General features: G+C 46.5%; 1 protein-coding gene and 1 pseudogene across 1 annotated transcript; one reads left to right on the forward strand and one right to left on the reverse strand.

Moving 5' to 3' along the window:
• Window positions 1-1202: 1202 nt before the first annotated feature.
• Window positions 1203-2150, forward strand: LOC101945090 (olfactory receptor 52K2-like). Its single transcript, XM_005314223.4, has one exon. It carries the CDS (start codon window positions 1203-1205, stop codon window positions 2148-2150), a length of 948 nt encoding a protein of 315 aa, XP_005314280.4.
• Window positions 2151-11973: 9823 nt separating this feature from the next.
• Window positions 11974-12998, reverse strand: LOC122172895 (olfactory receptor 52E4-like; annotated as a pseudogene).
• Between the last annotated feature and the right edge of the window lie 1896 nt (window positions 12999-14894).

A 14894-nucleotide genomic window follows, 5' to 3' on the forward strand; every position in this document is an offset into this window, starting at 1 on the left:
GTGGAATCACGGCCATTTGGATGTATATTAAACTCTTCTTAAGGAACTCCCAAGTTTCACTCCCTTTTTTCTTTCTAAATTTTTTCTCCCAGTTTTCCTCACAATTTGCTTCAGCTTTCAGGAATTTGCACTTTTGCAGCATTCAGTCTCTATAGATTTTACTGGCGGGAACTGTTTTCTGTTTGTCCATTTCAACGTTATCTGTTCCATTCTTTTATTTTGTTCTCCTTTATCATATGCCTCCTTCTTTGTCTCTTCTCTAAACTAAGTAGTCCCAGACTTTTCGGTCTATCCGTTTATGGCGACCTCTCCCATTCTCACAGCCTGTCTCAGAAATCCCCTTTCTATGTGCTACATCGGGGGGAGGGATAGCTCAGTGGTTTGAGCATTGGCCTGCTAAACCCAGGGTTGTGAGTTCAATCCTTGAGGGGGCTACTTAGGGATCTGGGGCAAAATCAGTACTTGGTCCTGCTAGTGAAGGCAGGGGGCTGGACTTGATGACCTTTCAAGGTCCCTTCCAGTTCTAGGAGATGGGATATCTCCATTATAAAAAATCATTTATAGAGATTGGGTGTCTAAAACTGAGCACATGTCCAGAGCAGGTTATTCTCCATCACATTCCTTAGGCATCTGAGCATTGTCTTTGTTTTGGGCACTGCTGCGAATGAACAGGTGTTTCTGTAGAGCTGCTATCAATGACACCCAGCTTTTTTCCCTGATGAGTGTTCTAGTTGGGATGTTTCCCCTGGCATATGTCTTGGCAAAAGTTTTTTCCCCCCCCACTCTCAGATTTTGAGCAACCGAGTAAATGGAGAACTCCCTACAGCACGGACTCTTTAGCCTGGCTTTCATTGCATTAAGGAACAATAATGAATAAACAGTATCTACACTTGTGTTTTCTGCTCGTGCCTATTAAGGTTTCCCAGACCATGATATGTAGGAATTATTGATGCAGGGAGCAGCATCAGATATGGAATTGGCATTAGTAGGTTCAGTTGTTCATAATTCATTTTTTGAATAATGAATGTTATGTTTCAGTGCATAAAAAGTGACTAATCTGCTTCACCCATCCAGGCATTTGTACTCTGACTATCACCCTAGATCCTGGGCACATAGAAGAAGTCAGAGGAGGAGATACCATTCTACTGCTAATGTAGGAGACATCATTCTCCCTCAGAGTTGAACACCTTCTCATCTCCTCCATGTCAGATTCCAACACAACCGACTTCACCAATCCCTCCACCTTCATCCTGCAGGGTATTCCTGGCATGGAAAAGGTCCATGTCTGGATCTCCATCCCCTTCTGCACTATGTATGCCATAGCCGTTTTGGGGAACTTCACCATCCTGCTCATTGTGAAGAGGGAGCCGAACCTCCATGAGCCCATGTACCAGTTCCTCTGCATGCTGGCCGTCACTGACTTGGTCCTGTCCACATCCACCCTACCCAAAACGCTGAGCATCTACTGGTTCAATTCTAGGGAAATTGATTTCAGCGCCTGCCTCACCCAGATGTACTTCATTCATTGTTTCTCAGTGATGGAGTCTGGGATCCTCTTGGCCATGGCTCTGGATCGTTATGTGGCCATCTGTGATCCTCTGAGACATTCCAGCATCCTGACAAACCCAGTGGTAACCAAGATTGGCCTGGCCGTGGTGTTGCGTGGTGGCTTGCTCATACTGCCCTATCCCTTCCTGGCGAGGAGGTGGCCATATTGCAGAACCAACATCATTCTCCATACACACTGTGAGCACATGGCTGTGGTGAAGCTGGCCTGCACTGACATCCGCATCAGTAGTTACTACAGCCTCTCTGTGGCATTGTCTGTGACCTTTTTGGATATATTTTTTATTGTTGTGTCATATACTCAAATCCTAAGGGTCATATTCAGTCTCCCCACAAAGGATGCCCGGCTCAAAGCTTTTGGGACATGCAGCTCACACCTCTGTGTCATCTTAGCCTTTCACATCCCACGTCTCTTCTCCTTTCTCACACACCGATTTGGTCAGGATGTGCCCCTGCATTTCCAAATTCTCACTGCCAACGTGTACCTCCTGGTTCCCCCCATGCTAAACCCCATCATCTATGGGGTGAGGACCAAACAGATCCGGGAGAGGCTGCTTTGGCTTTTTACTCATAAAAGGATTTAAATATTTTATCATTGTGCTCTGGCTTTCAGACCGAGCTCCCCGCAGAGCTGGCTGGTAACATGGTGCTGGGCTCTCTTTCCTGAGTCACCTTCTAGACAGTTTTACTGTGCTGTGTCAGCGTGACAAACCAGGGAATCAGTCTGTGTACAACTCCTTAACTCAGAGGGGTACTACCTTTCTAATTCATAGAATCTCAGGGTTGGAAGGGACCTCAGGAGGTCATCTCGTCCAACCCCCTGCTCAAAGCAGGACCAGTCACCAACTAAATCATCCCAGCCAGGGCTTTGTCAAGCCTGATCTTAAAAACATCTGGTAACGCCTGGTAACTGGACCGCTGAGGCCCTGCCTTCTCCCCTAAATCTTCCCCAAGGCCCCATCCCCGTTGCTCCCTGCTCTCACCACCCTGTCACTCTCTGGATCATCTCCACCTCTCTCCCCCACCACCCCAGTGGAGCTCCCTCCCTCTGCTCCAGGTTTGGACAGGAGCTGCTGTAGCCTGAGAAGGAGTCTGCAGTGAGTGCAGCAAGGACATGGTGACTGGGCAATCAGGAGCAGAGAGGAAAGCCAGGAAGCCATTCAAAAGCAGATGATGTTTGGGAATAGAGTTATGAATCAGGTGGGTGAGGCTCTGCATCATACAGTTTGTGGGCCCTAAAGCTCAGCTACAAAGTCCTGAGGGAAGGTGGAAGCCTGTTTGACTTATTTCTTTAGCTTTCAGTTCACTATAGTTCCTCCCAGCTGGGGGCCTGTAGCTGGCAGTTTCCCTACAATGGGGATGGACTGGGAGCCTTTTGCAATGAGCCAGGCCTCAAGGGCAAGGCAAGGGATCAACTTTGAAGGGAGCAGGACAACAACTGAGAAATGCAGAAAGATAAGCCCCTGCATTAGCTGGGAAGGAGGGATGCTGTGGAGAGGCCAGGGTGGTTTCGGTAGCTCACAGGGAGGGAGATAAACAGCACACCTGCCATTAGCCGGCTATTTACACACCTACTCGGAACCTTATCTAGAACTATAGGGCACCCATTGCCCTGGGGCTGAAGCTGAACAGTGAACCTGAGTCAAACATATGCTCCTCATGTTGAATAAGATTAGACTTTTCAGCTTGGAAAAGAGGTGACTAAGGAGAGATATGTTTGCAGTCTATAAAATTGTGACTGGTGTAGAGAAAGTAGATAAGGAAGTGTTGTTTACTACTTCTCATAACACAAGAACTAGGGGTCACCAAATGAAATTAATTGGCAGCAGGTTTAAAACCAATAAAAGGAAGTATTTCTTCACACAACACACAGTCAACCTGTGGAACTCCTTGCCAGAGGATGTTGTGAAGGCCAAGACTATAACAGGGTTAAAAAAGGAACTAGATACATTCATGGAGGATAGATCCATCAATGGCTATTATCCAGGATGGGCAGGGATGGTGACCCTAGCCTGTGTTTGCCCGAAGCTTGGAATGGGTGACAGGGAATGGATCACTTGATGATTACCCTGGGTGTGTTTATGTAAATACAGTTTGCTCCTGCTTTGCTTAGATTTGCTAGATATTCAGTAGATGGAGCTCATGTTTTGCTCATTGTAATCAACTTAGCTGATGTTGGGTCACACATTATGTTAGTACTGAATGCAAGGATAGTGAAATATGGTTACCAATGGGTAATTATTGTGGGAATAGAGAAAAGCAGGTCTGTGCTTAATGCGTTCCAAAGGAAGGAGGGGTCATGGTTATCAGAAAATACCTTTTTAAGCAGGGGCTTGACTGTTAGAGCTCTGTGAGATTAAGAAGGGTGGGGGCAGGAGTTCTGGTCAGAAGACTGCCGGGTCTCCCCAAGGGCATTCCCTAGGCTGGTTTGACCCGTGCTCCCCACTTTTCAAAGAACAGAGCTAAATAGGCTTCATTAGGAGCCTCTTTGTTATTTTCATTGTGGCAGAACTGTGTTTCTGCCCTGCCTGCTAAGAGCTAAAATCACTGGGAGCTGAAATCACTTGAGTTGGGACAGTCTTTCTGTCCAGCCCGCAAAAGAGCTAAACATTACTAAGAGACTTATGTGCAGAAGTCACAGCTGAGAGATGGATGGCAGTGGATGGTGACTGAGAGCCAGCAGGGCGGTGGCAGAAAGGTGCGATCAGCGACCAGCAGGGCAGCAACAGTGAAGTATGGCCAGCAGGATGACGATGGGGGGGGGGGGGGGCACAGCCACCAGGGTCACAGTGGAGTGGGTAAGATGCCTCTGGGAGATGAACTCAGCAGATGCACCTCTGATCTCCAGGTCTGCCCTGACCAAGGGAAGCAACTGTGAGAAGGGTGCAGAGAAGGGTTGGGCATGTGAAGGGGACTCTTGGGTTGCTGGACTTAAGAAACAGAGGGGATAAGGACACTGCCCAACCTACTGGGGGGGTCTTTTACTCATGGTTTATGTTTATGAAGCTCATTTGTGTTTTCCCAAATTAATGCCAAGTTACTTCCCTCCTTTTATTAAAGGTTTCTGTTCTACACTCAGAATCTCTGCTTGCGAGTAGGAAAGTATTGCCTCTCAGAGGCACCCAGGGGTGGTGTGTAAATTTCCCAGGTTACTGGGTTGGGATTCGAGTCGGTTCTGTGCTGGTTTGAGGGAACCCCTAGATATTGAACCTGGCCCTGGCTGATGCTGGCTCCACCTGGCAGAATGGTTATATATACAGGTGGTAGAAGTCTAAATAATAAGATGGGTGAACTAGAGTGCCTTACATTAAATGAGGATATTAATATAATAGGCATCATGGAAACTTGGTGGAATGAGCATAATCAATGGGACATGGTAATACAAGGGTACAAAATATATTGTAAGGACAGAACAGGTCATGCTAGTGGAGATGTGGCACTATATGTGAAAGAAAGCATAGAATCAATTGAAGTAAAAATCTGAACTGAACAATACTATACCACAGAATCTCTATGGATAGTAATTCTATGCTCGAATAATAAGAACATGGCGGTAGGGATATATCACTGACCACTTGACCAGGATGGTGATTGTGACTGTGAAATGCTCAGGGAGATTAGAGAGGCTATTAAAATAAAATAAAAAACCCTTAATAATAATGTGGGATTTCAACTATCCCCATATTGACTGGGTACATGTCACCTCAGGATGGGATGCAGAGATAAAGTTTCTTGACACCTCAAATGACTGCTTCTTAGAGCAGCTAATCTGGGAACCCACAATGGGAGAGGCAATTCTTGAATTAGTCCTAAGTGGAGCACAGGAGCTGGTCCAAGAGATGAATATAGCTGAAGCACTTGGTAAAAGGGACCATAATCTAATTCACTTTGACATCCCTGTGGTGAGGAAAACACCACAGCACCCAAACACTGTAACATTTAATTTCACCAAGGGGAATTACACTAAAATGAGGAAGTTAGATAAAGTAGAAATTAAAAGGTAAAGCACCAAAAGTGAAATCCTGCAAGCTGCATGGAAACTATTTGAAGACACCATAATAGAGTGTAGGCTCCTTTTAATAGACTCGCGTCTGAACTTTATTGGGAGTGTACCAGTTGGGAAGATCCTGTCTGATGTCTCAGGAAAACTAATATTCTATGATTCTATGATTGAGGAGGGAGCCTCAGAGGCTGTTGGTGGCTTCACTGGAACCGGGGCAGAGACTGTTGCTGTGCCAAGAGCTTTGTGAGGTGGGCCAGTGGTGAAGTAACTGTGAGTAACCCCACTCTTGTTGGGAAAGTGCAGGCAAGGAAGGGGCACAGCAGAGAGACTGAGTCTGAAGAGAGGCAGAGTGATCAGTTACACATCACTCCTGACATATCAGGGTGCCACTCTTTGACGTATCCAGGGGCCTCCCGTTACCTTGTATATGTTGGTTCGATCAAAACAGTCCTATCCATCATATTATCATTTTGACCCTGTCTGTAAGTTGGGTCAGCATGTTTCTGTTATCTGTGGGGAATGTGCGCAAATTGGGGTGTTCTGGTACCACCCTGGGGAATGTGTTTACATAACATATGCCTAGTACATCTTAGGTATGTGTATTTCTGTGGCATTAGCCCTGTTCTTACTTGATTCTGTGTGCAGGGCCTGCCTCTTGCTCACAGCTTAACTTTGCTTTATATTAGCAAAGCCCTGGCTACTTTGGTTCAGGCTTCATACCAGGCCTGTGATACAAGGGTTTATGTGTCAGGCCTTCTTCTTACTACAGACCCATGCCACAAAATACTATTAATATTATTAGAATAGATTTATTCCTGGAGGTTCCCAAGGCATGCCATTGAGTGTGTACAGGACCAGCTGGGTGGAGGCACTGCCAAATTCAAGTACCTTAAGAGTAAAGGGACTTCAGCACTTGGATGCTTAGGATCTCCTTTAATGTCAACAACATCAGGCACCCAGGGACACAGGTGAGTGTTGCCCACTCCCGAGTGACCGAGAGAGGAAGGGGGGAATTACAAGAGGCTCATCTTAAATGTATACCCCAACCTAAAAAAAACATTGTAAGAGAACCAAAAAGTGCCACCATAGCTGAACAGCAAAGCAAAAGAAGCAATGAGAGGCAAAAAGGATTAATTTAAACAGTGGAAGTTAAATCCTATCAAGGAAAATAGAAAGGAGCGTAAACTCTGGCAAATGAAGTTTAAAAATATAATTAGGAAAGCTAAAAAAGAATTTGAAGAACAACTAGCCAAAGAATCAGAAAGTAATAGCAAAAAAAAAAATGCCAGGAGAAGGAACTACGAGGATGAACCATCATGGGACTCTAAGAAGAATTCTGTGCTGAGTAAAGTACTTGCTCAAAAGGAGAAACAGAGTCGTTCTCTGGGCCAGGCAGGACAGATTGGAAATGATTACATAGGCTGAAGACAGAAGACAGTTATTCCTCCTTGGAGAGGGAAGATCCTTGATGAACGCTGCTGGGTACCAGGGAACATCAATGGATCTCAAGCCCTTATAGACCATACACCTGGAGCAAGCCAAACTAATAGGCTCTAGCCAGCCAACTTACTGACTAATGCCATCAAAGGAAGAGTACCGGTGAGTCTTCTAACCTCAAGTGTGAAGTCTGTGGGGTTGCATTCTCAGAACAGAACGGCAGAGGTACACTGGGATGAGGAAGTGGTTTCTCGGGTGAGGGTAACATTTGAAGAGAATGGATATGAGGTGCGGGTGACAAGGATGGAGCAGGGAGCACAAGTTACCTTTCCTCGAAAGATGTGGTGGGAGACTGCCATTCCAGTTCAAGCGCCACTCCAAGGGCTGGTTCCTGCACAGGTGGCTAACTTAGGGGGCTGCCTGAAAAGCATCAAGAAGTCTTTTCTAAGGATGAGGTGATCAGTTTCAATGACCTTGTCACAGGTGTCCATGACAGGCAAAAGAGAGCCCGTTAAATTGCTCTCAGTAAAACTAAAGATGCAGCCCAAAGTAGGAAAAGGACTTATGATTGCAAGTCCAGTGGGGCTCTCATAAGATGTGGTAACCATGTACGAGTTTGTAACCATAAATGCCGGGTCATAATAAAATACAGGGGAAGTGGGAGTCAAATCCCCACATTGTAGTTACTCACAATAATCCTGAACTGCCAATTTACACTATCCAGCCTGATCCTGAGAGAGTGGTACATGGGGACCAGCTAAAACATTGACCTTTTAGTCCAAACAGGGCTCATAGGGTCATAGAGCATCATATCTGGAGGAGACTGAAACCAATGGGGCAAACGCAAACCCTGATGAAAATAGACAGATCCCTCAAATTGATCTGGTGTTACCTGGGGACAAGAGAATAGAAAATATGGGTAATGAGCCACAAGTCTTAAGAAAGTCCCAGAGATCTACTAAGGGCGTACTGACTATTAATCTTAGAGATGATTATGTTATTGGTTCTATGTAGTCTTTAATGAATATTATCATGTATAGTATAAAGAATTGGACATGGCATGTTAAATATGTTAAATGTTCTTTTATTAATTGTAAATGGTTTTTTTATATAATATAATGCTGGTAAATGTTGATCATATGGGGCCCGGAGATGCTGGTATGAACATTTTGGCTAAGGCAGACTTATAGTAAGGAGGAATGTTAGGAGTTGGCCCCTCACTAAACTTCAGTGAGGATTTTTGATTGGCCCTTTCCTAGTACCAAAAGGAAGGGGAAGGATCGAAACCAGGCCCCAGAGTCAATGAGGAGAGGCCAACATTCCCGGTCAGCCTGATTGACAGGGTGGGCAGGCCAATGAGGAAATCTGGAGGTCAGGAGATTCCCATCCTCTGTGTGAGCTGGGACTGCCTGGGCCAGAGCGGGATTGAGCTAAGGAGACAGCAGGGGCCTGGGCAGAGCTGAGAGCAGAGCCACGCCGGCCAGAACCAGAGAAGTAGCCCAGAGAGTTCAGATGGGAGCAGAGCTGCAGCAACCCTAACCAGAGAGGCCAGAGAAGTAGTCCAGGGAGCTGGAGGCCGAGCAGCAGCACCATTGGGGTCGGGGCTGGGGCTGGAGAAGTTTGGAGCTGGGTTCAGTGTACAGTTGGGGAGAGCAAGGGAGACCCTGGGCAGAGGGACCAACGCAGGGAAATAACCCCCCAGTCAAGAGGCCTTGCAGGCCAGAATTGGAGAGGAATCATAATTCTGTTGGGTGAGGTCGACACTGTAGAGAAGGGCCCTAACACCTAAAGCCTGAGACATATGCCCACTGCCAGAGCAAGTGTCCAACCCGCGTTATCCCTGCAGCACAGCCACGGCCTGGGCAAGAGGCCTGGGGCATGTGAGGGACAGACTGTGAACTTCCCTTACACTCCAGAGAAGGCTGGTTTTGGAGTCTCTGTAGAAGAAGATGGGGTTACGTGTTTTTCTTTATCCTTTCCATAGTTCCTTTTTTTTTTTTTGGTTGGTGTTCAATGTTGAAAAGGTATGATAAGGTGGATAAGGAAAAGTTATTTACTTATTCCCATAATACAAGAACTAGGGGTCACCAAATGAAATTAATGGGCAGCAGGTTTAAAACAAATAAAAGGAAGTTCTTCTTCACGCAGCGCACAGTCAACTTGTGGAACTCCTTACCTGGGGAGGTTGTGAAGGCTAGCACTCTAACAGCGTTTAAAAGAGAACTGGATAAATTCATGGTGGTTAAGTCCATTAATGGCTATTAGCCAGGATGGGTAAGGAATGGTGTCCCTAGCCTCTGTTTGTCAGAGGATGGAGATGGATGGCAGGAGAGAGATCACTTGATCATTGCCTGTTAGGTCCACTACCTCTGGGGCATCTGGCATTGGCCACTGTCGGTAGACAGGATACTGGGCTAGATGGACCTTTGGTCTGACCCGGTACGGCCGTTCTTATGTACAGAGTACCCTAGATCACAAAGGAAGGAGAGCACCTGGCATCTGTGGAGACCATCCCTAGAGCCTCTGGTGTTCAATGTTCAAAAGATGGTTGGCTTCATTGTGAGGGCTGAGAATGATCCTCACGGGCAGGAGGATCCCCAGCCGGCCTTGCAACAATCCCTGAAAGGCAGGAGGGAGTCACAGAAGTTGCAGGCCCACCAGTAGACCAGGATGTCCTGCCTTCCGGTTACCCTCCACTCCTCCAAAACAGCCCTCATGGCCCAGACGACGAGATGGAAGTCTCCCCAATGCTGGAGAGAGAGCTTCACCTTATGCTTGAAACCACAGGTGTCCACCAGAAAATGGTGAAGCTCATCCTGCAGCGCAGTGTGGGACAGGATTGCGGACCCATGATCATCATCTGGCTGGGCCCCCATTACGACCCCATGGCCCACGGAGATAGGCAAAGCGGGGGCAGACCACTAGCATGGCTACTGTACCTGTGGCTCTATGCAACTCTTCTTTGTCTCCAGAAAGGGATAGGGAGGTGGAGGGAAGAGAGTAGCCCCTAAAGGGTCAGGGAGGGGAGACCAAAAAAATGCCCTCTGAGGTTTGTTCAAGGACAGGGGAAATGACACGACCCCTAAGTGTCAGCAATACAGAAGATGGAGGGGAAAGAAATGAGCAACGTGGCAGGGGTAGGAGTGGGGCTGGGGCCAGGAACGGGATTAGGAGCAGGGGCAGAAGTCTGATCGGGAACCCCAGGAGTGAAACTGCTGAAGGAATGAGAGAGAGTCTCCTTGTTTCCTCTGCACCAAAAGTACAGGCACAACAACGGAGACCAGTGTTACATGAGCTGATCACATGCCTTTGCATGTTTCAGTGAGTCATAGCAGAGGCCATAAACTGTATTCTAGCCAGAATGTCCCCATGTAAGTCCATCAGGTGGGGATAAGTTTCTTCCATGGCACATGGTATTCATTGTTGGGCCATCCACTTGACTATTTCATTCAAATTGTGCTGGATACACTGAATGTAAACTACCTTGTGGGAGTTACCACAGGAGCAAACACATAGTCAATATTCACAACTGCAAAATCATATTCAGCAAACCATAACTTTTACATTGGCACCTCACATGACATATTTTTTACTACATTTGTTACAAATATATAACAGTGGTGAATATGGGGGTGCCAATGTGTTGCATTGGGGTACAGCTGGGAAAAAAGATGACTAAGGGGGGATGTGAGAGAGGTCTATAGAATCATGACTGCTGTTGAAAAATTTAATCAGGAAATGTTATTTACTCCCTGACATAACACAAGAACTAGGGGTCACCCAATCAAAGTATCAGAGGGGTAGCCGTGTTAGTCTGAATCTGTAAAAAGCAACAGAGGGTCTTGTAGCACCTTTAAGACTAACAGAAGTATTGGAGTATAAGCTTTCATGGGTGAATGCCCACTTCATCAGACGCAAGACTGATGAAGTGGGCATTCACCCATGAAAGCTTATGCTCCAATACTTCTGTTAGTCTTAAAGGTGCTACAGGACCCTCTGTTCCAATCAAAGTAATAGGCAGCAGGTTTAAAAAGAAACAAAAGGAAGTATTTCTTCACAGTCAAACTGTGGAACTCTCTGCCAGAGGACGTTGTGAAGAACAAAACTATGACCTGGTTCCAGTGAGAACTAGATAAGTTCATGTAGGATAGATCCATCAAGGGCTATTGGCTAGGATGGACAGGGATGTTGTCTCTAGCCTCTGTTTGCCAGAAGCTGGGAGTGAGCAACAGAGCATGAATTACATGATGATTGCCATGTTCTGTTCATTCCCTCTGAAGCACCTGGCACTGGGCACTGTCAGAAGACAGGATACTGGGATACATGGACAATTGGTTTTACCCAGTATGGCCTTCTGATCTTCTCATTTAGACCCCAGATGTATAGGACCCCTACTGTAACCCACTATACCCCACTCCCCTCCCAGAGCTGAGATAGATCCCAGGAGTCCTGATGGGGTCTCTCTCTCCAAAGAGTTAGTAACAAAGTAAGAATAAACATTAAAATATTGAAACTAACCAGTATCCCTTAAGAGACTTGCCACAAGATGTGGGAACATATTAGTATTAGTGATGATTGGGTCCAATATTTATTTAATATTCTTTCATATATATATGGGAAGTGGAAATGATCCAGCAACTGACAAGAGGAGGGGAAGAGAGGATCAAGTGACAGGGCAGGGCCTTGGGGAGAAGACACACAGCAGAGGCAGAGCCCTGACAGAACAGGTGGGGCAAGATCGCAGTTTCAGGAGTCCAGAGACCAGCAATTAGAAAAGTTTCAACCCAGTGTAGTGTACATAGACTGATTCCCCTATTTATCATGCTGACACAACACAGTAAGGACAGGGAAGGGTTTAATGTCCCTCTGACTGTCCTGTAAGTGACTAAGGAAGAGGGCCCATCACCTTGCACCAGCCATCTCTGCATGGACCTCGGTCTGAGAGCCAGAGCACAAGAAGAAAATATTTAGGTGTCTTTATGAGTAAAGAGCCGTAGCAGCCTTCCCCGGATTTGTTTGGTCCTCACCCCTTAGATGATGGGGTGTAGCAAGGGTGGCACCAGAAGGTACACATTGGCAATGAGAACGAGGAAATGGAGTGGCACATTATGGCCAAACCAGTGTGTGAGAGAGGAGAAGAAATCTGGGATGTACAAAGCTAAGATGGCACAAACATGAGAGATGCAGGTCCCAAAAGTTTTGAGCCGGGCATCCTTCATGGGGAGGCGGAAGATGGCCCTGAGGATCTGAGTATAGGACACAGCGATGAAAAGCACATCCATTCCGATCACAGAGAAAAGATCAAACAGGCCGTAGTAACTACTGATATGGATATCAGCACAGGCCAGGTTCACCACAGCTATGTGCTCACAGTAGGAGTGGGGGATGATGTTGGTTCTGCAATATGGCCAGCGCCTCGCCAGGAAGGGATAGGGTAATCTGAGTATGCCACTTTGCAGCACCACGGCCAGGTCTATCTTGGCCACAACAGAGTTTCTCAGGATGGTGGAATGTCTCAGAGGATCGCAGATGGCCATGTAGGAATCAAAAGCAATGGCAACGAGGATTCCAGACTCCATCGCTGAGAAGCAGTGAATGAAGTACATCTGGGTGAGGCAGGCACTGAAACTGATCTCCCTGGAATTGAACCAGAAGATGTTCAGCATTTTGGGTAGGGTGGATGTGGACATGACCAGGTCGGTGACGGCCAGCATGCAGACGAAATAGTACATGGGCCCAAGGAGGTTTGTTCCATCTTTACAATGAACAGGATGGTGAAGTTTCCCAAGACAGCTATGGTGTACACGGTGCAGAAGGGGATGGAGATCCAGACATGGGCTGCCTCCAAGCCAGGAATTCCAAGTAGGATGAAGGTGGAGGGGTTGGTGAAGTTGGTTGTGTTGGAATCTGACATAGAGTAGGGGAGAAGGTGTCCAACTCTGAAGCAGAATGGTGTCTCCTGCATGTACTGTATGTTCTCCTGACTTTCTGTGTGTGCCTAGGATGCATGAAAGGAGAGACAATATTAATATGAGACACTACATGCACTACTGGAGGCTGTTCTCATGAGTGAACCAGATTGATCGCTCTTCACACACTGAAAAATTACATTTTAATTATTCAGTGAAAACAACTATGAACAATTACCCTACTAAATCGAATTCCATATTTTCTGGGGCTCCCTGCGTTAATAATTCCTACAATTTGTGATGGGGAAACCTTAATAGGCACAGCTGAAAACACAAGTGTGGATACTGGTTATCCATCATTGTTCCTTAATGCAATGAGAGCCAGGCTAGTGAGTCCATACAGTAAGGTGTTCCCCATTCATCAAGTTGCTCGATACCTGACAGTGGAAATGGCCAAACTTTGGAAGACATGTGCCAGGAGAAACATCCCTACTAGAACATAGTTTAGAGAAAAGACCTGGGTGCTATTGATAAATAGCTCAAGAGAAATAGTTTCAGAGTAGCAGCCGTGTTAGTCTGTATCCGCAAAAAGAAGAACAGGAGGACTTGTGGCACCTTAGAGACTAACAAATTTATTAGAGCATAAGCTTTCGTGGACTACAGCCCACTTCTTCGGATGCATATAGAATGGAACATATATTGAGGAGATATATATACACACATACAGAGAGCATAAACAGGTGGGAGTTGTCTTACCACCTCTGAGAGGCCAATTAATTAAGAGAAAAAAAACTTTTGAAGTGATAATCAAGCTAGCCTAGTACAGACAGACAGTTAGATAACAAGTGTGAGAATACTAACAAGGGGAGACAGATTCAATGTCTGTAATGGCTCAGCCATTCCCAGTCCTTATTCAAACCGGAGTTGATTGTGTCTAGTTTGCATATCAATTCTAGCTCAGCAGTTTCTCGTTGGAGTCTGTTTTTGAAGTTTTTCTGTTGTAATATAGCCACCCGCAGGCCTGAGGAGAGGCCTAAAGCCAATAGATTGGAGGAGGGTCTGGTTCCCCCCTCGATCGCCTTAGCATGCTAATGACATGAAATTAGCGGATACCACCATGGATTTGGATAGTCTTGAAATGGCTCCTAGAAAGCCAGTAGCAACAAGCTGCACAGCAACAACAGCAATACACACAGCTGTTGCAACAGGTGACTAGCCATCAACAGGAGATGATGTGGGAGTTGGCTATTCAGCAACCAGTGCTCATCTAATAAATGGCAGCATTCCTCCAGCTAGGAGGGCCTTTGGTTATTTCTCTACTGGACCTCAACCCAGGATCTTTACCGCTTGTCCTCCCACAAAGACTCATGAAGATGGGGCCTGGAGATGTTCCCAATGCTTTTCTTCTGACATTTGAATGGGTGGCCACTGCTTCACAGTCTCCAGCAGGATACTGCGCCACCCTTTTAGCCCCCTACTTAATGGGGCCAGCCCAGGTAGCCTATCACCACCCTGATCAGCAGGATGCCCTGGACTATGAAAAGGTGAAGGTGGCCATATTAGACCAGACCTGTATGAGCCATGAGATGTACCACCAGAGATTTCATCAGGAATGTACCCTGCAGGGGTTAGTCAGTGAGCGGTGGCTCAATGTCTCCGGGACTACGCTTGGCAATAACTAGAGCCCAACAAGTGGTCTAATGCTTAGGTGGCAAAAATGGTAATTCTGGAACAGTTCACATGAATCCTCCCAACCAGGGGGACGGAGTGGTTGCGTAGACACCGCCTCACAACACTTACAGAAGCAGTAGGACTGACGAAAGATTACTTGGCAGCTGAGACTAAGGAACCCTGACTCCAAAAGATGGAGGAATTCCACTGGGAGGATTACAATGCCTGTTGGGAGTCCTGACTAAGCACTGACCCAAATCAGAAGCCAACTGCTGCCCGAGGTCTTACATGGTGGGACAAGACCCCTG

This window comes from Chrysemys picta, chromosome 1 (genome assembly GCF_011386835.1).
Source record: "Chrysemys picta bellii isolate R12L10 chromosome 1, ASM1138683v2, whole genome shotgun sequence".
Taxonomy (NCBI): domain Eukaryota; kingdom Metazoa; phylum Chordata; order Testudines; family Emydidae; genus Chrysemys; species Chrysemys picta.